Below are 24,409 nucleotides of genomic sequence, written 5' to 3' on the forward strand. Positions count from 1 at the left end.
AATATATCGAGAAATATGTGCGAATTTTAAGGAGACTTTTTAAAGAAACTCGTTTTGAAATCTGCATTATAATTTTACAAAAATAAACTTCTACTTATTTTTTTCAAGAGAAGCATAAATATTTTTAAAAACTTCTCAACTTCATGCATATGTTGTTTTCTCTACGGTTCAAAATATACATATTTATATGATTCTGATGAATTTTTCATACGACTGCAAATATACACGTGTTATTATTAAAATTAATGGAAAATTGAGATGTTAAAAATTGCACGAAAGATCGAAAGATATATTTTGGATACAAGATTTTGTTTTCATATTGTTGATGGATATTAGAAAATACGCGGGTCGCGCAAACAAAATATTTTTCTAAAAATAATGGTCTGGATTTCATTAGTCTCAGGAATCCGTGGAATCCTTTTTCGTACCATCTTGTGCGACTCTGCAGATCTGCGCAATTTCGAAAGAAAGACATTCCATCGTTTGCCCGCAACAAGTAAATTCTCTCTGGTCGTTAATTACAAAAAAGAGAGAGGCAAGAGAGGGCATTTGCTCTCCATTGAAATAATTACAAAAATTATTTTCGCATATTTAATATATAAAAAAATTAAAATAATTTTAAAAATTAAGAAAGAAAACATGAAAAACAAAAAAATTTTATTTATGTCCAGAGTAAAAATTTTAAACAAGATGAAAAATAAATAGTAAATTTTTACTCTAAACGAGTCTGGATGTCCATGGCGCTTTCTCCAAGTCGGTCGGTCGAAAGGAGACACATTTATATGTGTGACATTGATATTTATAATTTCTTACGTCACTTTGTAGCTGCGCGTAGCAAAAGTATATCTACGGGGATAAATCAAAAGTCAAGTTACCGAACAAAAAAAGAAAAAAAGAAAAATGAGAAAAACTAAATGGAGAATCCAATGGTCTCCAGCAGGTCTCGATTAACTCGCTTCTGATTTACGATTGTACGTGTACCATACCATCGGAACACACGTGGTGGCGTAGCGAGATCCGACCCGCAGTAGAATGAGTCCCGAAATAGTCGCGGGCGAAAAATATATATCCTCCGGGCGATACCCTATCGCGAGCTTTATCGTTTCACGTCATTACGAGCTGGGGTGTGTAAAAAAAAGGATTTCGCCCGCGTGCGGAGAGACGTTAGGTAATTCCATACGTTTGTTCCCTGAGCCGTGATGTAACTTTCTCATTCGACTTATACCTCTGGACGGGTTTTGGAGCAGGATTTAATCCCGGAGATTAAAACGTTACTTGTAGCTTCACATGTCACAAACACGTGAGCAAACCTGTAATTTTGTTCGAAACTAATCTATTGGATACGCAATCTTCCGTTACGTCGCGATAATCCAATTAGTATAAAGTCTCTATATGTATAAGTGCATTTGAAATGTCATCAAAGGATCCGCGTACCAAAGTATCAACCCTTGTCTCGTTAATTATTAATTAATTAATTATACCCTTTGTCGCCTCATTAATTAATTAATAATTAATAATTAATTATAAATTAATTATTATTTAATAGTTATTAATTAATATATGCATGTGCATTTATCGATCATTAGAATTGCATTAGGTCATTAGGCATTATATTTATGTTTCAATAACAGCGCAGATAAATACAAATTTGTGAAATAAAATTTATAAAAAAAATTATTACTTAATTAAAAATTTTAAGAGAAATGTCATTATTGACAAATCTCAATATTTGATATTTTAGAAGTAATTAAATCGCGAATCACAATTACTATTGTATATAACTATTAGGAAGAATGCACTGAAAAAAGAAATTTGTTAACTTGATTAAATCTTTCAAACTATATTTTATTAATTGAACATATATTAATATTCAAGTCAAATATACGTTTTTTTGTTAGATTAAATATATATTTCATTTAATTGAAATATTTTTATACATTTCATTAACAAAATAATATTTAATTGAAAGTTATTGGAAGGTTTGATCAAGTTAACGAATTTTTTTTCGGTGTGTGAGAATGAAATTTGAGATAATCGATCGATAAATATATATCGTTTCGTCATTGCTTGCGAAACTTGTTTAATTCTTTTTCATATCGCTTTCCTCGCGCTAACATCTAGTAGATGTAATATCTTACCGTATGTTACGGCATACAGAGATCTTTATTTAGTTTATATACATCTTGTTAAGAATCTTATTTCCCGGCCAGTCGTTCCGTCCACGTGGCGCTCCGTAATATATAGGAGTTTAATTCTAATCCTACATCTGTAAATATTAACAAAGTTCGCCGTTTAACACATCTCTCGGTTAGTGGGTGGTCTTCGCATAACACTGGCTTTAGAGAGCCGAAGAGAGCACGTGGTTGCCGCGGCAACCAACGGAAGGGATATTGGCTTTTGCTAATCTCCCGACTTTGCCATTTACTCTTCAGTTAATTTGCGAAAGAGGGAGATCTGCAACACAGATTTACGAAGAATTCTTTCCAGAAGTGTCTCGATGATTAATAATGACCAAGTTACAGATTTGTCATTCCTTCAGAATTATAGAAGAGCGCGAAGAATGTCAGAGATTTCGACGTGACGTGTAACAGTGGAATCTATTTTTGTTTCACCTTTGTTACAAACTGCCACGTTGATATCATTGACAACTTAAATCCGTTTCTTTCGCAATCGGTATATTATTACGTTGGAACAGCAAAATTAAGATTGCAGTTTTATTGCCACCCACACTATTCAATTCTAGAAAAATATTTGAAGAGATCTAAGCGATTCCTTATATACTATCAATCTTTCAATGAGGTCAACATAAAGCATATATTGCTAATAAATAATAAAAAATTGATTATATATTTTCTTCAAATTAAAAATAAATTAGTATAAATATAATTACATAAATCCAATATATATATATAAAAATGTAATATGTATAATTTAAATCACCCTCTATGATACCCTCAAACTTCTGCAATGTTCATGTCATTTCTAATAGACGTCCAATTTAAAAGTTTCTCTCAAAGTTCAAATTAAAAAAAATAATAAATATAATTATATGAAACGTAATATGTAATATAAAATATAAAAATATAATATACGAGATGTATAATTTAAATCACTCTCTCTCTGGTACCCTCGAATTTCTACTCACGTTATTTCCAATTATCTAATTTAAAACTTTTTCTCAAGTTTCAAATTAAAAAAAAAATCAATAAATATAATTATAAAAATATAATATATACGTATAATTAAAATCACCCTCGAATTTTCCCACAAACTCTTTCTTCGCTTCGTTGCACCGATCTCAAGATTCGCGCGCGGAATGATATAATTATTTTCGCTTTGGCGTTCCTCGATTCGACGCGACGTCATTCTCGGTCCATGCCACGACGACGACGACAAGGAACGATATGTCGTCACCACCTCGTCAAAGTCGTCAATCGTCGGGGAACGCCAGAGAGCGGTCGCCAGAAAGCGCTTTCGGTATTTGGCAAAGCCGTGACGACACCTTCGTCGTCGACGACGACAGTCCTCCGGTCAGTCTGCGGCGGACCCAGGTATCCCAGACCGCAGCAACCTCTCTATATCTCTTCCTCAGTCTGGTCCATCGTCGTCTCTCGCTGTCTCCTTCCCTCTTACGCTCGCGGCTCGCTCGCTCGCTCGCGTTTCCGCACGCGAGCGGGAAGGAGGAAGCGGAGAGAAGGGGCGAAGACGCTTTTAGACACGGAGCGTCCACGAGCGTCGCGACGCCCTGAGGAACAGTAGTCGCGTACCTTAGGTAGCTTCCACCTTGCCGGCTCTCGCGCGAGAAATCGTAACGCGTGCGATCTTGACGTCCGGACGTTCTCGTCGTCCTCGGTGTTCTTTTTCGTAAAGATGGTTCTCGTCCGAAGAGCCTTCTTAGGCTCTATTTAGAGAGAAGGTGAATTTGTTTAAACTCTCGAGACCAGTCGACTCCGAAAGTTGGCCGTTCGGGGACGATAGGTTGTATAATAGGAAGTCAAAAGTATTCCTTGACAGCATACATCCCGAAGACGTTCAGAAAACATCCTGAGGATGTTCGAATGTCCTCGGAATATCCTCTGAATATCTTTCTGGATATGTTGTGCTATTGGGATATATTGCTTCCCTAACAGCACACATATCCCGAAGACGTTCAGAGAACATTCTGAGGATGTTCTAACGTCCTTCGATATCCCCGAAATATCCTCTAAATATCTTTCTGGATATGTTGCTCTATTATAGGGATATATTGCTTCCCTAACAGCACACATATCCCGAAGACGTTCAGAGAACATTCTGAGGATGTTCCAATATCCTTTCGATATCCTCGAAATATCCTCTAAATATCTTTCTGGATATGTTGCGCTATTATAGGGATATATTGCTTCCCTAACAGCACACATATCCCGAAGACGTTCAGAGAACATTCTGAGGATGTTCCAATATCCTTTCGATATCCTCGAAATATCCTCTGAATATCTTTCTGGATATGTTGTGCTATTGGGATATAGGTATTGCTTCCCTAACAGCACACATATCCCAAAGACGTTCAGAGAACATTCTGAGGATGTTCTAATGTCCTTTCGATATCCTCGAAATATCCTCTGAATATCTTTCTGGATATGTTGCGCTATTATAGAGATATATTGCTTCCCTAACAGCACACATATCCCAAAGACGTTCAGAGAACATTCTGAGGATGTTCCAATATCCTTTCGATATCCTCGAAATATCCTCTGAATATCTTTCTAGATATGTTGTGCTATTATAGGGATATATTGCTTCCCTAACAGCACACATATCCCGAAGACGTTCAGAGAACATCCTGAAGATGTTCTCTGGATATCCTCTGAATATCTTTCTGGATATGTCGCGCTATTAGGGTTCGCTCCAACGAGCGGCCAAGTGTCAAAGTGCGGTTGGTGAAGTGACAGACATCGCGAGTAGGAGAAGCAGGTACCAACCCGGTGGATCTGGTATGGTACAGTGGACGACCGCGAGTCGTCCCTGTCGTGCAACACCAGCTGACGCAACTTCGCGAAGGTGGTTCGCGTGGCGAGGCGGGACAAGGACGCGACGATGGCGGAGCGTCCCGGTGGCGGCAGGAGACGCTCGCGTCGCGACAGCGCGGACACCGGCGGCGCGAATCGCGACACGCCGTCCACGTCGAGGGAGCGCAGGACCAAACGCAAACCGGTGAAGGAGCGATGGCTGCTCACGAGGAAGACTTGGCGATACATGGCGGATGCCGGCCGGCGTCTCATCCCGGACGGTACCCACAACCGGCCGGAGGACATCCCGAAGATCGAGCAGTACTTCCAGGAGGTGTGCCAGAAGGAGCCGCGGTTCCTGCTCTGGAGAAAGGCCTCGTATCCGGGTGGTCTCGCGACCTTTCGTCCCCAGCGACGTCGCAGACAGATCAAAGGCGGCAGCTGTCGAAATCAAGCCAGCTCGGCCGACGAGGCCGACGACGTCAGGAACTCGCCGCAGAACTTTGTCGTTCGCGCGACCACGTCCGGCAAGTTTGATCTTGCCAAGGCGAAGAGAGAGTGGCTGCTGACGTCAGGCAGCGGGAGCACGCCGTCGAGTCCGGTGACGCGGCGCAAGACGTCCGAAGAGGATGCCGAGGCTAAAGAGCTGGCTGATATGCTACAAAAGTACCTGAACATGCAGGGCGACGCGACTAATCCGGCGAGGGCGGCCGCGAAGTCGCAGGAGACGATGCAACAGACGGAGGCGAAGGAGCACTTCGACTACCGTAGTTTGATAGACAAGCTACAGCAGCACCTGGACATGATCGTGGCTCAGGCTAAACGCGATCGAGTCTCTTACCAGAGTACCTCCAGCGAGACTAACCCGGTTCCCGAGATTGTGTCGTCCTATCAAGGCGACTACGTTCATAAATCACTGATGGAGACGCTGAGTCGTTACTATAGCAAGTCGTCTTCTCGGGAGCACGTGATTTCCGACATCTTGACGGATCGGAAACTCCTCGAGAAGCTCTACTTCGATCTGAGGTGCACTCGGGGTTTCAGAGGACCCCGAGCAACCGGCGCGTACACCTCGCCATCTACCAGATGGTGGGGTCACGAGAGACCGTCGACCAAAAAGTCTGACGTTTGGTCACCTACGAGGACAGGTCACTCAATTTCACCGCCACCTCTGATCGCCGTCCAGGAACCCAGCATCGATCGGAGCTTCCTGGACGATGGCGTGCAAACCGATCCGGTTTCTCGGGACGTTCTCGATACGTGTCTCCTGGAAAAGGACGAGTCCTCTTCGCAGAAGGAAGGAACGTCCCACAAGTCGAGCGGACGAAGACGCAGCAGCCTCGATAACGATGACGTTTCACCTTCCGTCAGCGACACCATTAAGCGATACTTGCGGATGGCGCGAAAAAAATCCATGGACGCGGACAAGGCTGATCGGTTCAAGCGGGTGAATTACGATCGCAATCTTCGGAACATCAAGGCCAAGGGCGAGATCACCAAACCAGGGGACGACGACGGTAACAGCAAGGGTTGCCAGACCGAGGACAATTGGGCGACGCATTATCGCGAGATGTCGTCTTACGGTCCCGGTGAAATTCCGTCGGAAAATTTATCGGACGCCGATACGACGACGTCACCGCCCGCGAGCAGAAACGCCAGCTCCAGGAGCAGCATCGACGCCGGCCTCGGCTCCGAGGAGGCCACCACTCCCGTTAAACACCATCCCCATCATCATCAGTCCTTCCTGTCCCATCTCCTGCACGGTTCCAATGCGCATAAGGATAAGACGTCCCACTCGGCACCGGGTTCGCCGGCACTCACGTCATCGTCCGCCAATTCCGCAGGTGGCACCGCGATGCAGAAGAGCAAGTCCTCGAGCAGCGTCGTGCATCACGGCAGCCGGCTGGTGGCGAAGAAGATCTGGCGCTCCAGGAGCAAGAGCACGTCCAGGGCGTCGCATCAGCCTTCCGTCTGGACGCCTCAGGTGAGTCCTTTTTTATATTTGTTTCTTCGATGGAAGGAGGAAGATTGTAATGTTATGAGAAAATAAAACTAAATTATATTTAAAATTCAAGTGAAATATTCGGAGCTGTGTTGACAGTAAAGTCGTTTGCAATAATTAATATATCAATAAAATATGAAAACTTTAAATCACTTAAAAAGTTAATCATAAATCATTATAACTAGACATTTTGGATGCTGAATACGAATCTGATTTCTAAATTATTCCATCACGTCACAATTTTGAGACATTTTTATTTCAAATTGCAAAAAGGGCTTTTTTCACGATTTTTCTTATATTACAGCTGTGATGTGCTAGAGAAGTTTTATCATAATCAAAATAAAGTATATTGTTAGGACTTTCAACTCTTAAAAGGAATTTTTGATGTCGGATTATGGTTAATAAGATATCCGATTTACCAAATAAATTTCAATTATGTTTATTTAATCTTAAAGGTTTTTTAGGTCACTGAATACGAATATAGTGTCAAAATTGTCAAATTCAAAATGGTGGATTTAAATAAAAAAAGCTTTTTTTAAAAATATCTTTTATTAAAATAGCTTTCATTAGCTTTCGTTGAATTTTTATTCAACCCCCTAAAACATTCTTAAAGGCTATTTAGTAAATCGTCACTGATCTAATTGTAAGTCAGAGCTCATATTTAACCATGGATATCTTATTAACCATAAACAACACCAAAAATTCCTTATGAGGTTTAAAAGTCCTAACAATATACTTTATTTTGATTGCGATAAAACTTTTCCAGTTATAATATGACGAAGTTTGTAAAAATAGCCTTTTTTTACAATTGTAATTAAAAATTTCTCCAAATTGTGACGCGATGGAGCAATTTGGAAACCGCATTCGCATTCAGCATTTACTATAAGAAACAATTAAAGGCTCATTCCGATGTTCGAACAAAAGGCATTTCTCGTTGAACAGCATTATCTTCTCTAATTGTGACCAGTAGTTTTGATTTTGTTCGATTAGTAGTCTATTTGCGCGAAGAGTTTCCTTCGTTTGCGATAGAGTGAGACAGCTGAGAGATGAAAATGCGTCTTCTGGAAGTTATATTAAATGCGTCCCGCGGATTTTCCAACGAGCTATATCTCGCGCATTCTTTGGCGTCTCCGCGAAATTAGCAAAAAGCTCAATAAAAAGGAACAGTAGATATCGCGAATTTGGCATAGACCCGCATTTTCGTAATGGCAGCTTCTGGCGCTGATCTCCATGTTACGCGAAGCAGGAATATCCTCTGAAAGAGCGGAGGAAGTGAGAAAGAGAACGAGAGAAAGAGAGGGAGAGATTCTGAATTATAAAGGGTGTTTGGCGAAACTGGCAATTGGCGATTGCCGCTATTTTTGGACAAAGTTATTCTTGCAAATTAATTCCGGAATAACAAGTTATTTACGGACATTACAAAACGTGTTAAATATTCTTTACAATCAAATTCTTTATCAATTTTAAATATGATAAAGAATATCGATCGCTCTTCTTGTCATCTGTGTTTTGTGAAAATTATGCTTCGAAGCAATCCACTTAAATTAATCGTGTCATTTATTCATCCGAAAGTTTTCAATGTGAAAGAAAATTCTTGATGCGAACATTTATATTCTCTTTTCGCATTTGCCTTTAAATGCCGGGTTTCCCAAGTAGCGTGACCCTGCTTACCATTCATAATTTAAAAATATACATTGTAAATTATCGCTTAAAAAGAGCTATTGAGAAAGAACGATTTTTTTCAGTGTGACAATTTTTAAGATATATCAAATTATACTTCCTCATCCTTTCCAAAGAGAGCTTATTTTTATTCATTTTTCGTTAATATTCTCACAAAATGTTTTTCAAATTATATATTTTAATAAAATATTATTATATTTTAATAAAATTATATAAAAAAAAAAATTTTAAATATATCAAATTATACTTCTCATCCTTTCCAAAGAGAGCTTATTTTTATTCATTTTTCGTTAATATTCTCACAAAATGTTTTCCAAATTATATATTTTAATAAAATATTATTATATTTTAATAAAATTATATAAAAAAAAAAAATTTTTAATATATCAAATTATACTCCTCATCCTTTCTAAAGAGAGCTTATTTTTATTCATTTTTCGTTAATATTCTCACAAAATGTTTTTCAAATTATATATTTTAATAAAATATTATTATATTTTTTAATAAAATTATATAAAAAAAAAAAACATATTTATATATTTTAATTATTTTCTAATTTGTAAGTCAAGAGGGAGAAAAATAGTTTGCAAAATACTTTCTTTCACAGTGAGAGTCATCCCTCGAATACTCGATAATTGCGCTCACGTTTCCCTCTTTTTTCTTCGACACCCCTTTATCCTCCGGCGTAAAGCACGCGAAGGATGCGAGAAGGGAAAAGGCGAAGGAAGAAAAAGGGGGTCGACCTTGCGACAGACGTTCTCGTTAAGCGGTAAGCGCGATAACCAATTTAGGGCCTCGGAATTTCGCTGGCGCCGCCAGAAATAGTCAGCCAACGCGGCGGTGTGTATAAACTATACTTAACCCCTCCCCCACCCCTTTCTTCTCTGCCGACACACTACTACTCGTATATATATCGACACGCTAAAGTCAAAGTCTACTACTAGCCGTCGTCGTCGCGCCCATGCTATTCTCACGTGGCGTTCCTTCATTATTTCGAATAATTCGAACAATCCGATCGCGAAGGAAAAAAATTCTCTCATTTCGTGGTAGGTACGAAAAAATTGACTGTACACTAAAAAAAAATCAGATGAGAAATATTTTTGTCGGCTCTCAATATTAATAATAATATATGATATTTTTAAATCGGCCAATAGAGCCCAAGCGCGAAAAATTAATTCTTCGGAACTGTATCTCTTGGTTTGAGATTACTAAGTTCCATATATAAATTAATCTCGAACTTACATATGGAGAAAAATAGGCGAGCACTAAAAAAAAAAATTTATTGAATTCGAATATTTATTTCAATACTGTCTAATGAAGCCTTTATTTGAAACTAATAATATTGATTTGTTATAAGAAAACCCTTTTCAAAACAAATAAATATTTACTTGTTTCAAATAAATGATTCATTTGGCAGTAAAAAAATTTATTGAATTCGAATATTTATTTCAATACTGCCCAATGAATCCTTTATTTGAAACTAATAATATTGATTTGATATAAGAAAACCCTTTTCAAAACAAATAAATATTTACTTGTTTCAAATAAATGATTCATTTGGCAGTAAAAAAATTTATTGAATTCGAATATTTATTTCAATACTACCCAATGAATCCTTTATTTGAAACTAATAATATTGATTTGATATGAAAAATATTGATTGATATAAGAAAATTCTTTTCAAAACAAATAAATATTTATTTGTTTCAAATAAATGTTTCAAATTATTTGGCAGTATTGAACTAAATATGTATTAATTTAGTCATTTTTTTCAGTGTACACAGAGAGAATTTTCTCTTAGAATTTACCCTGAAAATCATGGTCGTGAAACAATAAAATATTGGAAGAATCGTATAAGAGTTTCTCTGATTAATGTTTATCACAAAATAAAAATATTAATATCTATCGCAATAAAATATTAAATATGTTCGATTAATTTTGTTACGTATACATAATAAAATTTATTACATATTAATATATTTTTTATTGTTTCACGATTATCATAATTTTCAGGGTAAATTCTAAAAGAAAATTTTTTCTCTATAGTTAATTTATGCCTTCCAATATCGATATGTAACTAATACAATTAATTATAATTAGAGAATTAATTTTTACTGTTGCTGGACGTAATTAATTGTTAAATTTTTCCAAACACGACGCGGAAGAAAAATGATTGGGCTGAAATTATATCTATGTACATCTATACATACTGAAATTTAATGGAATATTTTACTTGTCCAAGCTTCAAAATTAAATATTTTGACAAAGCTACGTCCGTGATGTCAAAATTCCATTAAAATAATCCTGAAAAAATGAAGCTCATTTTTCGTTTACACATATTTCTGAAGCTCAATGCATTTTTTTTCGATCGAATTACGGCTCGAAAACTACTTCTGTGTTGACATGTTTTTCACTCGAATGAACCACTTTACTCGTAAGCGAACAATAACATCACTTACACACGAGATGCACTTGTCAACGTGACAATTCTGTTTGTCATTCCTATTATATACGTAATAATTTTATTAATGAAATTATATTTCTCTTTATCTTTATGATGAAGAAAAATTTCTTTTGAATAATTTTCACGATCAAACACAAGAAAGGCGGGAAAAAAGGATAGACCTCATTCACGACGATGGGAAATCGAATCGACACTTTCCAAAACTAGTTTCTGCGTCACCATTTTTTGCATGGAATGCGAAACTCGTGTATCACATACTAACTTTTTACTTTTCTTTGTCTAACTTCATAGTGGCCTCGTTAGACCTGGCTTCGCATTTCGAGGACGTTTTTTTTCTACCCGTCATTTTTTTCCTCAGCGAACTTTTTCAGTCCTCTTCTTTTTTACGTTATCCTATTAATTTGCATTCCTGCATCAAAAGGCGGAAAATAAGCGAACGCATACTTTGGAATAATGAAGATGAATATTACAACGACGCGGGTCGATAGAATAATGACGATTAGAAAATTCTGAAGAGAATTTGAGTGACAGTACACAATAAAAAAAAAATGTTTAAATTTTCCTCAAATATTTATTTAAAGCAAAAAATCTATAAGCGTCATTATTACGTATATATAAATGATAAAATGGTAAAATTCGCGTATTCGCATAAGAGATAAAAGTGCAATTTGTCCGCCCACACTTGTCACACACGGCTGTTCTTAGTGACGCTAATCGCGATAAAGTACGTCGCAGTTATTTCCATTTGATTGTGATGACGTCAGTGGGACAAAAAGTGGCTCAAGTAGCTTTTCTCTCATTCGCGATATCTTGCTGCGTACTTATCATTATACGCTTCGTCTCTCGTATTTTCATTTTGTTACATCACGATGAGACGATTGTACAATATGTAATGCCATTAATTATTCGACGCGATTGAATAAACTATTCACGCTATATGTACCTCGATACTACATATATATGCAACTTGATTCATGTTCGCTACATTTTCTTCCAATATATATATATTCGCGTTTGTCTAACGATAGATCAACGTTATTATTTTCAAGCGGGTTTAATTCGCTCGTTATCTCGTTATTTCCCTTTAATGTGTATTTTAAAATGTAATTTTAAAGAAAAATCGATTACGAAATTACTATGAAGAATTCTCCTATTATATGTATATCAAGAGAATACAAAAATGGGACAAACTTATCCTTTTTAAAATCGTATTTTATTGATATTACATTTCCGCGATTTAAAACTTTAATAAAAGGATAGATTCTTAAAAGAGAACAATCAGTGTTTGCTCTTATCTAAATAAAATTATATAGATGATTATCTGACGAAATTTTGGCGCCATCTTATTTTTATATAGATAATAAAAATATATATTATTACGTATATCTACATCTTAGATAAAAATCTGTTGTCTTCACGAAATTATCTAGAATAATGTTTAGATAATTTAGTTTACAGTAAATATATTTAAAATATATATATATGGTATATTATATATATTATATATATTATATATATTATATATATTATATATATATATATATATATATATATATTTATAATATATTTAGATTATATTTTTATATCTCTTTTATAATTTACATTTTAGCTATAATTTTAAAAAATCATCTAAGCACAACACTGAGAACAATTAATCATACTAAATCTGCTAGTAGTTATTCAAGCTTTCATGTATGCATTATATTTTTTCTCCCATTGTATCACACATGTTCTAATTTTATATAATGCATGAAACACGAGAAGAAAAGTTGCACGTACAAAGTTGTTCGTAGGTGAATAATAATGATGATTCTATTCATACTTTTCCCTTCGCGGCTCTTTTTTCGACATCGTGAAATATCGCTGGGGCGTGTGAAACACATTTGCGCGAAAAACACACAGGAATGCATTTACCTGTAGATTGAAGAGGCAGGAAGAACGATATCGCGCACGTTCTCGCATCCATCAGCTTTTCCACGAAAGTTCATAACGTTGGACCATGTATACATATGCCTAGAACCCATATGCTTTTTACGTCAAAATTTTTTGACAATTTTTTCGACCGCTTTTTTTCGACTGGATGTCATTTGACGCCTTTTTGACGCGCAACTGATTAGCTTACGAACGACAGGAGTAGATTCATTTTCTGCGATTTTTAACGACCACGTTGAAACGTGCTTGACATTTAGCAGTATATTTTTTTATTAAAATTTTAACGAAATATTGTAAAGAGTATACGAATGATTTATAGTAATCCGTTAATTTAACTATGTATGACAGCAACGTATATGAAAATATATTTCTTTGCTTGATTTTTGCATCGAAAATGCAAGAAATATTATTATTCTTACTAATGGTTATTATTATTAATTAATTAATTAATTAATTAATTATTAATTGAAAACAAACATAATCTATATGCATCGTGAAATTTTCAAGTGCAATTTAAACTCGGCTCGATCATCTTGTTTTCTTCTTCGCAAACACGAGCGAAAAAGATAATTTGCACAATTACCTGTTTTCTTGCAAGATTAACTCGATCCTTTCTGCGCGAGAAAAGTGTATGAATTATGGTCCGTCATATCTCCTCGTGTTATATCTCGCATTTCCTCGATATTATACTTCGTCCCGTTTACTTGTCGAGTGCAGACACGTTACTCGGAGCTCCCTGTCATGAAATTTTTATGACACGTGTTCGGGAACGTGTAAGTACTAACGAACGAGGTTGGTGTAGATTCGCCCTTCCGCGAATTTCATTTATTTGCCAAAGTCGTCGATACGCCGTGAAAAATCGAAATTGGTCAATTCGCGGATAAAGCAAATTTTTGATGAAAAAATCCCGGATACTCTCATCTGTGATTTATCTCGTCGACGAATCCATCAAATTTTATCCCGCGAATTTACATGATAGGACTAATTTGAATAAATCGTTGCATGATAACGAGGAAGAGCGAAATCGAGAGATCGCGGAAAATTTAAATTTTGCGTTTGGAGAGAGAGAAAAAGAGAAATCCTCCGTTCCCTCCTTTTTATCCCTAATATTGTTTTGGTACCTTAATTCGCGTCGCGGTTAAGGTATTATTTTATGTACAGCATGCTGCCGCAGCAGTTTGTTGAAGTTCAATTGAACGAATAGCAAAGGTAGCAAAGCAGAAGAACACACAACTACTTGATTTTAATTATTATTATTATATTAGTTAAATAATGGATTTTAAGAATAAAATAGATTATTATGAGAATACAAAATCCGAATTTTAATCTCGAAATAATAAGAGAACAAAGAAAAATATGCTCTAATAAATTTGAATCACGTGACTGATTTATTTATTTAATATTTATTTTTATTTTGAAAAGAATTTTCTTATATTAAATAAATATTTTTCACGTCAAATCGATATTATTAGTTTCAAATAAATTTATTTGGCAGTATTGAAATAAATACTTATTCGAATTTAATAAATTTGTGTTACAATGTAGAAAGAATTTTTGCTTAGGGACAATATATGGTATTACGGTAAGAATTTTATACGAGTTTCTCTGATTAATATTTATTACAATAAAAAATATTCATATCTACCATAATAAGATATAAAACATGTTCGATTAACGCTGCTGCGTATGAAAAGGCACTTTTACACGTGTTGGAAAAATTCGTTCGACCCTGTCGATTTCGCGAATCGATTCGGAGGGAGATATAATTGAGAGAGACATTTCCACCCATCTCTTTTCTGTCGCAGGGAAAATGCACCTGGGCAGGCACGGGAAATCGGCGCGTAACTCTTCAAGATACATCGCTGCGAGCGCTGTCCGATGTCGAGAGGAAGGTCCTCTGCAAGGTGGCCGTGGCGAAGCTCCAGGCTCTCAATCTGGGTGTGCACATCAGGCCGCCGAGCGGTGAGTCTTTCTTTTCGAATCAAAAATAACTGGAAGCGAGAATTGTGATGTACAAGTTTTTTTTTTCCCCCGGAAGAGCGAGAGAGATTGATTACTACACAGAGAGAATTTTCTTTTGGAATTTACTCGGAAAATAATCATGGTATAATCGTGGGACAATTTGGTATTGGAAGAATTTTGTAAGAGTTTCATATTTACCACGCGATGAAAAATATATTAAAAATTTAAATAATAAAAAATATTAACAGATAAGAAATATATGTCGACTCTCAATATTAGTAATAATAATAATATATGAATTTTAAATCGACCAATAGAGCCCAAGCGCGAAAAATTAATTCTTCGGAACTGTATCTCTTGGTTTGAGATTACTAAGTTCCATATATAAATTAATCTCGAACTTACATATGGAGAAAAATAGGCGAGAAAAATATAGGTCCGAAAAGTCGCTGAAGCGGGCGATTTAAAATTCATATATTATTATTATTAAAAAATATTAATTTTTCTCTCTCTGCTACTAGGGTTGCTCAGAAAATAATGTCTCACATTTTTTTCTCGGAAACTGTTTGGTCAACAGGTTTAAAATTTACACACAATATAGGGATGTTTCTTCTTTACATATATTATTCTGCAATATAATTTCCATCAACTTTTATAGTCTTACGATACAAGTGTATGTTTGCCTTTACTGGATCAGTTCTTGTTCTATCTATGTCCTCATTGCTTGAATCGCACTCTCATCATCCTCAAACTTTGTCCTATAGAAATAGTATCCTTTTAAGTTATACCTTTAAGTAGCTCAAAAAATTGTATTTCAAAAATTGGAAGGAATCAGATCGGGACTATAAGATGAATAAGGGAGAACAGTTTAGTGATGTTTTTCATGTCCAACTTTTTGAGTCACTTAAAGATGCACTTTGCGAAACAAGGTTTGGAAAATGACGAAGAATATGGCATACATGCACTTTTATAGTGCGTAAAGCTACACGGAGAGAATTTTCTCTTAGAATTTACCCTAAAAATCATGGTAATCGAGGGACAATATGGAAGAATTTTATAACAGTTTCTCTGATTAATATTTATTACCACGATAAAAAATATTAATAATAAAATTAATCGAACATATTTTATATCTTATTATGGTAGATATTAATATTTTTTATTGTGGTAAATATTAATCAGAGAAATTGTCCCTAAGCAAAAATTCTTTCTACACTGTAACACAAATTTATTAAATTCGAATAAATATTTATTTCAATACTGCCAAATAAATTTATTTGAAACTAATAATATCGATTTGATGTGAAAAATATTTATTTAATATAAGAAAATCCTTTTCAAAATAAAAATAAATATTAAATAAATACTCATTTATTTCAAATAAATAATAAAATCGATTAAAATTATATTAAAAAATGTATGTAAATAAGAGAACGCATCCATGCAAAATATATTGTGTGCAAATTTGAAACCTGTTGAATAAATACTTTTTGAAAAAACAGATAAAAATCCTTAAGGTTCGCCAGTAATAATTAATAAAAATCTTTTTTCAATGGTAAAAGTCGACCAAACTGGCAATCATTTATTGTAGATAATTAGTTAAAATACAACGTTTCGGCTATCATTGCAGCCCTTTTCAAGTAAAAATCTATAAAAAGTTACATAAAAATAATTATAATTTTAATACATTTATCGCAACAATTAATTATAAATTCATAAACAAAAAAATGTTACATACCAAAAGTAAATGCTAAATAAACTAATACAGTAAATCAAATTCACTGCATACCTCCGACAACATTCACCATTGTTTTAATGAACAATGTAAAATTGACAGAAGTAAACAAGAAATAAAAAGATGTTAACAGTTAGCAAGAATCTTAGTCACTACGCGTTAAAAAATCGAGACAAAACTAATGTGTCTTTCGCAATCTAAAACCTAATAACAGAGTCAAATAAATAAATAAATAGGTAAAAATAAAAATAATTTAAATAGCGTCAAGAACACGATCATAAATCCCAATCTAAAATTCTCCGTATCTTTCTGTAAATTAATGCTTTTTTGAAAAAAGTGGAGCATTTTCGAGCAACCCTAGTAATATATAATTATCGAATAATATCCCCTTCTTTCGTTCCTACCACAATGTTTCTTCTAGACACGCGAACTCGCGGCTTCACATCCGCGTTCCGATCTCGTCCCGGAGATTTTGAAAGGAATTCCTCTCGCGCACGTGTAACTTCATTCCGGTCGTGTTCGTTGTTAGGTACTCCGCGTTAGATTAATCCGCGGAGCGTGTTTCGAAAAGAGCGAAGAAACGATAGGAGGCGATACGCGCTCAACGAAATTCCGACGCGTATTTAAGCGGTTCCCGCCGGCTTTTATTTAACAAACATCGATGAGAGTTATGAATTTCTCGGATGCTTTTGTAGCGCCGTGCAGAATCGAATCCTCGTGTGTGCTTTCTCGTCAACGCCCCCGTACGTTATACGCGAGTTATCCCGTTGTAGGATACGTTCTTTCCTATAGCAAAAAATTCACCTTTTACCAGTTTACGTTATCAAAATTTTCTCAGTATATTTTTACATTTTTACGCGAAGGATAAATATTTTTTCTGCGGAAAATTCCTGAGAATTATCCATATATATAAATATCAATTAAAATTTCTATTCGCTCGTGTATTGTATAAAACAACAAATGTATTCAAAAAAAGGCCAACTTATCGAGCAATATTTAAGATGTTGTATCCAATTAAAATTTATTTCATAAACAATATATTAAAATTATAAAAAAACCTTCCATATATAATTAAAATTATAAAAAAACCTTCCATATAGACGTTTCAACCGCACGCGGTCCATATATACATTAAACGCATTTCTTTTGATGGTAAATTAAAATGCTCTCTGAAAATAATTGAAAAAAATGTCGATTAATATGTCATCTTAATTCTGCATGTTGAATTAAGTTATTGAAAGAGGAATGTACGAAGAAATGAGGCTTCTTCGAAAAATTGAATTTTCTACGAGGAATAATATTAGGAGAGAGAGAAAATCTCTCGGAATCTCTTGTATATCTAGGAGATTACTTCGGCATTCATCGCGAGAGACGTGGCGCCGTTCGGCTGTCTCGTTTGAACTCCAGATGATTGACGTGTTTATGACTACGAGTGTTCGTTCGCCTTCAACCACTCGAGTTTCGCGATGTCTCTCTCTCTTCTTTCGTCGGTCTTTATTCGCGATAACGCGCGCGCGAACGAGAAAATTTGAATGCCAAAAATTCCGATCGTCGGAGATTGATATTGCTATACAATAGAGTGACTAAGAATAATTGCACCGTAATAGAAATAGCGTACTCCTACATTTTCCTAGTAGAAAGTGCAAGAAACGCATCGTCGAGTCATCACTGATCGATATCGGAGCCTGAATAACTTCTTCACTTTTTGCATTTAAGGTTTCGTATTTATTATTTGTTAGGGAAAATATCTTTTATGTAAAGAATGTAATAATGATATAATAATAATTTATATATATTTATGCAAACGTATAATAAATATAATTTATGTAGATTCATTAGTTTCATGTCATTAAATTTGAAAATTTTCAAATTTTAAATTTTGTTTGAAAATGTATATGAATTATTGAAATCGATAATAATAAATTATTTTCAAACCTGAACATGACAAAGTTAAATTTTAAAACACGCTGTTCCGGGGCATACAAAGGTGGAATGAAAAGGGAAGTCATGTAAAAAATGTACTTGTGCAGTGTAACAGATTTATAATCAAAATATACCGGAAGCGTAATCAATCACAATATGGTGAAAGGTATTATTACTGGAAACAAGAAGCAAGAAATTCTGAAATAAAACGCATTGTCAGCTCCAACTATATAATATAACTTTTGCGAGAAATTTCATTCGATTCTCTCTTCCATTTGATTATTATTTCTGTCATATACGAGATTGTACACTGAAAAGATTATTAAATTAATAAATGTTTATTTCAATACTGTGCCTAATAAATTATTTATTTGTTTCGAAAAGGATTTTCTTGTATCAAATAAATATTTTTCACATCGAATCAATATTATTTTTTCAAATAACTGATTTATTTGGCAGTATTGAAATAAATACTGATTCGAATTCAATAAATCTTTTTTCCCGTGATATAAAAATCTAGAAATATATCTTCCTCGTTTAATCATTTTATTTGAGAACAAACATCTTATATACCTCTTCTCGCTTTTCTAATCTAGGGGAAGATTGATTAAATTATACTAACAGCTTGAACTCATGGATTTATTTCGAAATAAACGCTTTGTGGACGCGAATTAATTCCGACACGAGCGGATACTGTCCCGATTTTCCGAGTGGATTGCGCATAATGTATCGCATTAAGCGAGTATCTCGGAATACATTTGACAGATCGTTGTTTCGGTCTCCTTTCAGAAACTCTTGGTTCCGGGTCGGCGACCACGAAGCCAAAGAGACGAGCGTACTTGCTGAAGAGGAAGGCACTCACGACGGGCTTCTTCGACAATAAAGGGAAGGACGAGAAGGAAAAGGGTGAGCACAAAGCGCAATACCAGGTTAATCTCGTCATTAGTTTCGCTATACGATCGGAAATAACAATAATCTCGAGGAATAAACGTCTATTTATATTGTCTTGCGCGGCCGCTTTTTGCTCTCCTCTTAATTAAAATTACTCCCTTTTATCTTTCTCGTCGCGAACAAATAAAATTCGATATCGAGATGCTACATTTTATTTATACGAGATGACACAAGGAATCGCGGTCGTCGGGTCAAGCGAGAGACAAACGCGAGGGTTCAACGAAATGTTATAATGATCGACTTCTCTAATCGATGAGATTCTTTTTATCGTTACGACGAATGAAACTTGGGATAACAAGGCGTCTAGCGAAATTGGAATGCTTTTATTTTTATGTGACTCTTGGAAAAATGTAGGTATAACATCGGATTTAATTCGTAAAGATCTTCAATTAAATAAATCTACGTACAATGATTTTTTTTCTTCTATATAATATGTAATTTTATTTGTTTTTATATTTAAAAATTATACTTTCTATTGTATTTGTGTTCGTGAAAAAAATTAGTCATTATAGCTTAATTTTAGATTGTCCTTACCTATATAATAATATAAAATTTAATCATGCTTAAATTTTAGCTATGATAACTGATATTTTTTAGCTATAGTTTAATGGAGAATTCTATAACTAAAATTTAAGCAGATAGCTAATTTTTTTTCCGTGCAAGAATAACTTTTTTTGTATACGAATTATTGAAATAGATAATAAATTTTTATTAAGCATGATTTAAAATAAAATTAAAATTCTATACAGACTTTTGGAGAATTTGCGTCGAATTTATATCATTGATGTGTCAATGAATGATATTTTTTCGCGATCTGTAATTTCGGAAGCAGAAATATGAAATGTGAAAACACGCGAATCTCATTCCGAGCGTAAAGTACGCGATTTCCGAAAATCATCGAGATTGTCATTGGAAGAGCAGCGAATCGCAAATTGATTCGATCGATTAATTAAGTACGAAGTGCGTAGAAATTGAATTGCGTAGAAATCCGCGTATTTAACAGTTGTATAATTTACGGCGCAATTATTTGTTTGGAGAATAACTAGTCCAGTTATTTTCAGACAGACGCAATTCAACATTTGCCGAAGTTTCTCTCTTCGAGAGAGTGATCCTCTATCATTTGACGTTTATTACGACATTCTTACGTATTTGTGCGCGAAATATAGATTTTAATCTACCGCGATCTACGAAGATCAATATTGCTCTTGGGACAAATTTCCAATCTATTTTAACCGATCTCTGCACGTCTCTCCTCAGTCTCGCCGTTTCAAATTCCATGCTTGGACTCGGAAGAATCAACTGAATCATTTATATCAAAAGATATTTGCAATTTCTAAACGCTATCTTAGCCAAAATTAACAAAAGTCCACTTTTGATGAAATTATATATGCTCAAGTAAAACATAAAATTCATAATGACATCATGATGTCGTCGCTTAAAAGTCGTTTTGGAAAAACATTTTTATTTATTCTATTATTCACACATATTCTAACAATATTCAAACAAATAATTTTTTGAAAATTATTTATTAACTTATATTAAGGGACTAAATATGATTCCTTTTATCATCTTGAAATTATTTTTGAATCATTTTTGTCCAGATAACTTTTAAGTATGAATAAAGTCATGATGACATCATAATGACATTATGATGATGTTACTTAAAATTCATTTTGGAAAAAAATTTTTATATATTACAATTATTCATTTATTCTATTGCTCACACATATTCTAACAATAATCAAGCAACATAAATTTTTTGAAAATTATTTAAAGCGATTATCTTATATTAAGGGACAAATATGATTCCTTTTATCATCTTAAAATTATTTTTGAATCATTTTCGTCCAGATAACTTTTAAGTATGAATAAAGTTATGATGACATCATAATGACATTATGATGATGTTACTTAAAATTTATTGTTGAAAAAAATGTTTATATATTACAATTATTTATTTATTCTGTTGCTCACACATATTCTAACAATAATCAAGCAACATAAATTTTTTAAAAATTATTTAAAGCGATTATCTTATATTAAGAGACTAAATATGATTCCTTTTATCATCTTTAAATTATTTTTGAATCATTTTTGTCCAGATAACTTTTAAGTGATGAATAAAATTATGAATAATTATTACGAGTTTTATGTTCTATCTGGATGAATATTAATGATAAGTAAACGCGAAACTAAGAAAAAGCAATTAACTCTAATTATACTGTATATCGGAAAAATAATACTGTAAAAATGTGTAAAAAAATTTTCATCGCAGGGAGGATATTTCCGCGGAAGAGACACACGCTATTTCCGGATTATTACTACCGGATCTCTCTACGCAGAAATGTAGATGAAATTCTTCCGTGAATCGTGCCAGAGATAATTGTTCCTCGTTTGTAGGCGGAATCGCTAATACGCGAGCAAACTTGCAATTTTCCGCGGCGAACGTCATTCGAAAAATTGCGCTCTCATTGCGAAAATTTCTAATTATGCGTTTCGTGCGCTGGGCGATTATTATCATTGCGACATTGTTTGTGCCGCACTCTTGCATTATGCTCGTTCGTGGCGTTTCAAGTAAAGATTCGATACGAACGGCAAATCGACTCACAGATAGGTGCATTCGATGTCGGAAATGGAAGCTCATGTAAAGTTTCCGCGTATCTCTCTCCGGATACATTACGCACTACTATAGCATATCATTGCGAATGCAAATGTGCAGCAGTGCTCTTTTACTTACAGTCAAGGAAACTCAAAAACCTCCACTAGGATGTATAAATCGCGTAAATCATCATTGTTGATGTCGCATTTAAAAAATGATAAAAAAATTAAACAACACAATTAAAAGGCAATAAGAATGTTACACGAATGTTGAACGAATTTATTTTAATTTTTGTCTGTTATTTGATATGTTATACTTTCTTTCACAAATAAATTACTAATTGATAGAATTTAATTAGCTCTTATTGCCTTTTAATTGTTGATTAATTTTTTAAAGAACTTTTACAAATTATATACAAATTATATTATATAAAAAAATTAAATAAGCCAACTATCGAGCACAAAATTATATAGATATTCTCAATAAAATGTTTAATTACGTTATCATACATTATCCAAGAAATTGATATTCCCAAATTATATATATGTTATTAATATGTGTTTATATAATTGTTTATGTGTAATTTGGGAATATCAATTTCTTGTATAATGTATGATACGTAATGAAACATTTTACCGAGAATATCTATGTAATTTTATGCTCGATACTTGGCCTGTTTAACACATCAAGATCATTATTATTTGTTAAAAAATGCACGAGCGTTAATATATTTATTATTTTGATAACAATATATATAGAAAGATACGTATATAAATACATATATAAATAGATATATAAATAACTTAATTTCCAACAAGTCGAGATAAAAAATATTGACTTGAAAAATATGACTCGTTTATACAATTCCATTTGTTACAATACTATAAAAGATTTATTTCTCTTTTTTTTCATATCGGTTAACTTGATATCGAAGTAACTGATTGATTAAAAAATATTAAAAATATAAAAATATAAAAAGTCATACATATATAACTTAATTCAACAAATCGGAATAAGAATCAATTTGAAAAATGACTTACTTATACAATTCCATTGTTACGATATTATTAAAGATTTATTTTTCTCTCTCTCATTTTGGTTAAGTTAATGTCAAAGTAACCGATAGTTAAAAAATATTATATTATGATATATAGAAAGTATATTATACATAAATAATTTAAAACAATGGTATTATATTGGCAATAAGAGTCAAACGTAGATATCAGTGCGCAAAACTTTACTCTTTATTCAATTTTCTCTTATTGCCAATACATATAATACCATTGTTTAAAATTAAAAAAGTCATAGTCTATTATTTATACATATAAATAACTTAATTTCCAACGAGTTAGGATAAAAATCGATTTAAAAAATAATTTATTTATGCAATTTCATTGCTATTAAAAATGATTAAAAATTTATTTTTCTCTCTCTCTCGTACGGATTAGCTTGATATCGAAGTAGCTGATCGGGAGATGAAATTTGACTGCAGAAAATGCATCCTAATCCCGCGTGTGAGAGGCGGGCGCGGAGCAACATCGGTCGGCCAGGCTGGTATGAGACACAATTTCGCCGGCTAAAATTAGCCACGGGATGCTCGGTGGCGGTACATATTTCCGCATATATCAGGTTTATTTGCGGTCCGCGGGCACGCTGAGTACGCCTATGCGTAGGGACACCAGACGTCAATCGGGAATCTTCCCGCGAGGTCGCTCACTCCCTTTAATGCACCACCAGCTTTAATGTTCCTCCTCCAGGAGCGGCTATTAGTTGCATTCTCCAAATTTGTATCGCTGCACGGAATTTTCTTTTAGAATTTATTATGTATATAGAATTATATATTTTTTTAAATAATATATATTATATTTTATATATTATATAATATATTGTAGAATATATATTATATATATTATAATATATTATAGCATATATAATTTATTATATATTCTATATATTATATATATTATAGAACTTATTATGTTTATATTTGTCCTGAAAATCTCCAGGAGCGGCTATTAGTTGCATTCTCCAAATTTGTATCGCTGCACGGAATTTTCTTTTAGAATTTATTATGTATATAGAATTATATATTTTTTTAAATAATATATATTATATTTTATATATTATATAATATATTGTAGAATATATATTATATATATTATAATATATTATA

At 33.9% G+C, this 24,409-nt stretch overlaps 1 protein-coding gene across 2 annotated transcripts in view; it reads left to right on the plus strand.

Annotated features, from left to right (window-relative positions):
• Nucleotides 1-3,772: 3,772 nt before the first annotated feature.
• Nucleotides 3,773-24,409, plus strand: part of RhoGAP102A (Rho GTPase activating protein at 102A) — a 47,676-nt gene continuing 27,039 nt past the window's right edge. The window contains exons 1-4 of one of the 2 annotated variants that reach the window (XM_029311733.2): nt 3,773-3,916; nt 4,880-6,972; nt 14,872-15,028; nt 19,476-19,592. In XM_029311733.2, the coding sequence (XP_029167566.1) occupies nt 5,077-6,972; nt 14,872-15,028; nt 19,476-19,592 (2,170 nt within the window). In that variant the 5' untranslated portion in view covers nt 3,773-3,916; nt 4,880-5,076. Of the gene's footprint in view, nt 3,917-4,542; nt 6,973-14,871; nt 15,029-19,475; nt 19,593-24,409 lie in introns of those variants that run through there. The other variant, XM_085486068.1, reaches the window with a different exon arrangement.

The sequence above is a fragment of the Nylanderia fulva genome, unplaced genomic scaffold (assembly GCF_048542155.1).
Source record: "Nylanderia fulva isolate GAGA-0341 unplaced genomic scaffold, ASM4854215v1 Scaffold4, whole genome shotgun sequence".
In the NCBI taxonomy this organism is placed as follows: Eukaryota; Metazoa; Arthropoda; class Insecta; order Hymenoptera; family Formicidae; genus Nylanderia; species Nylanderia fulva.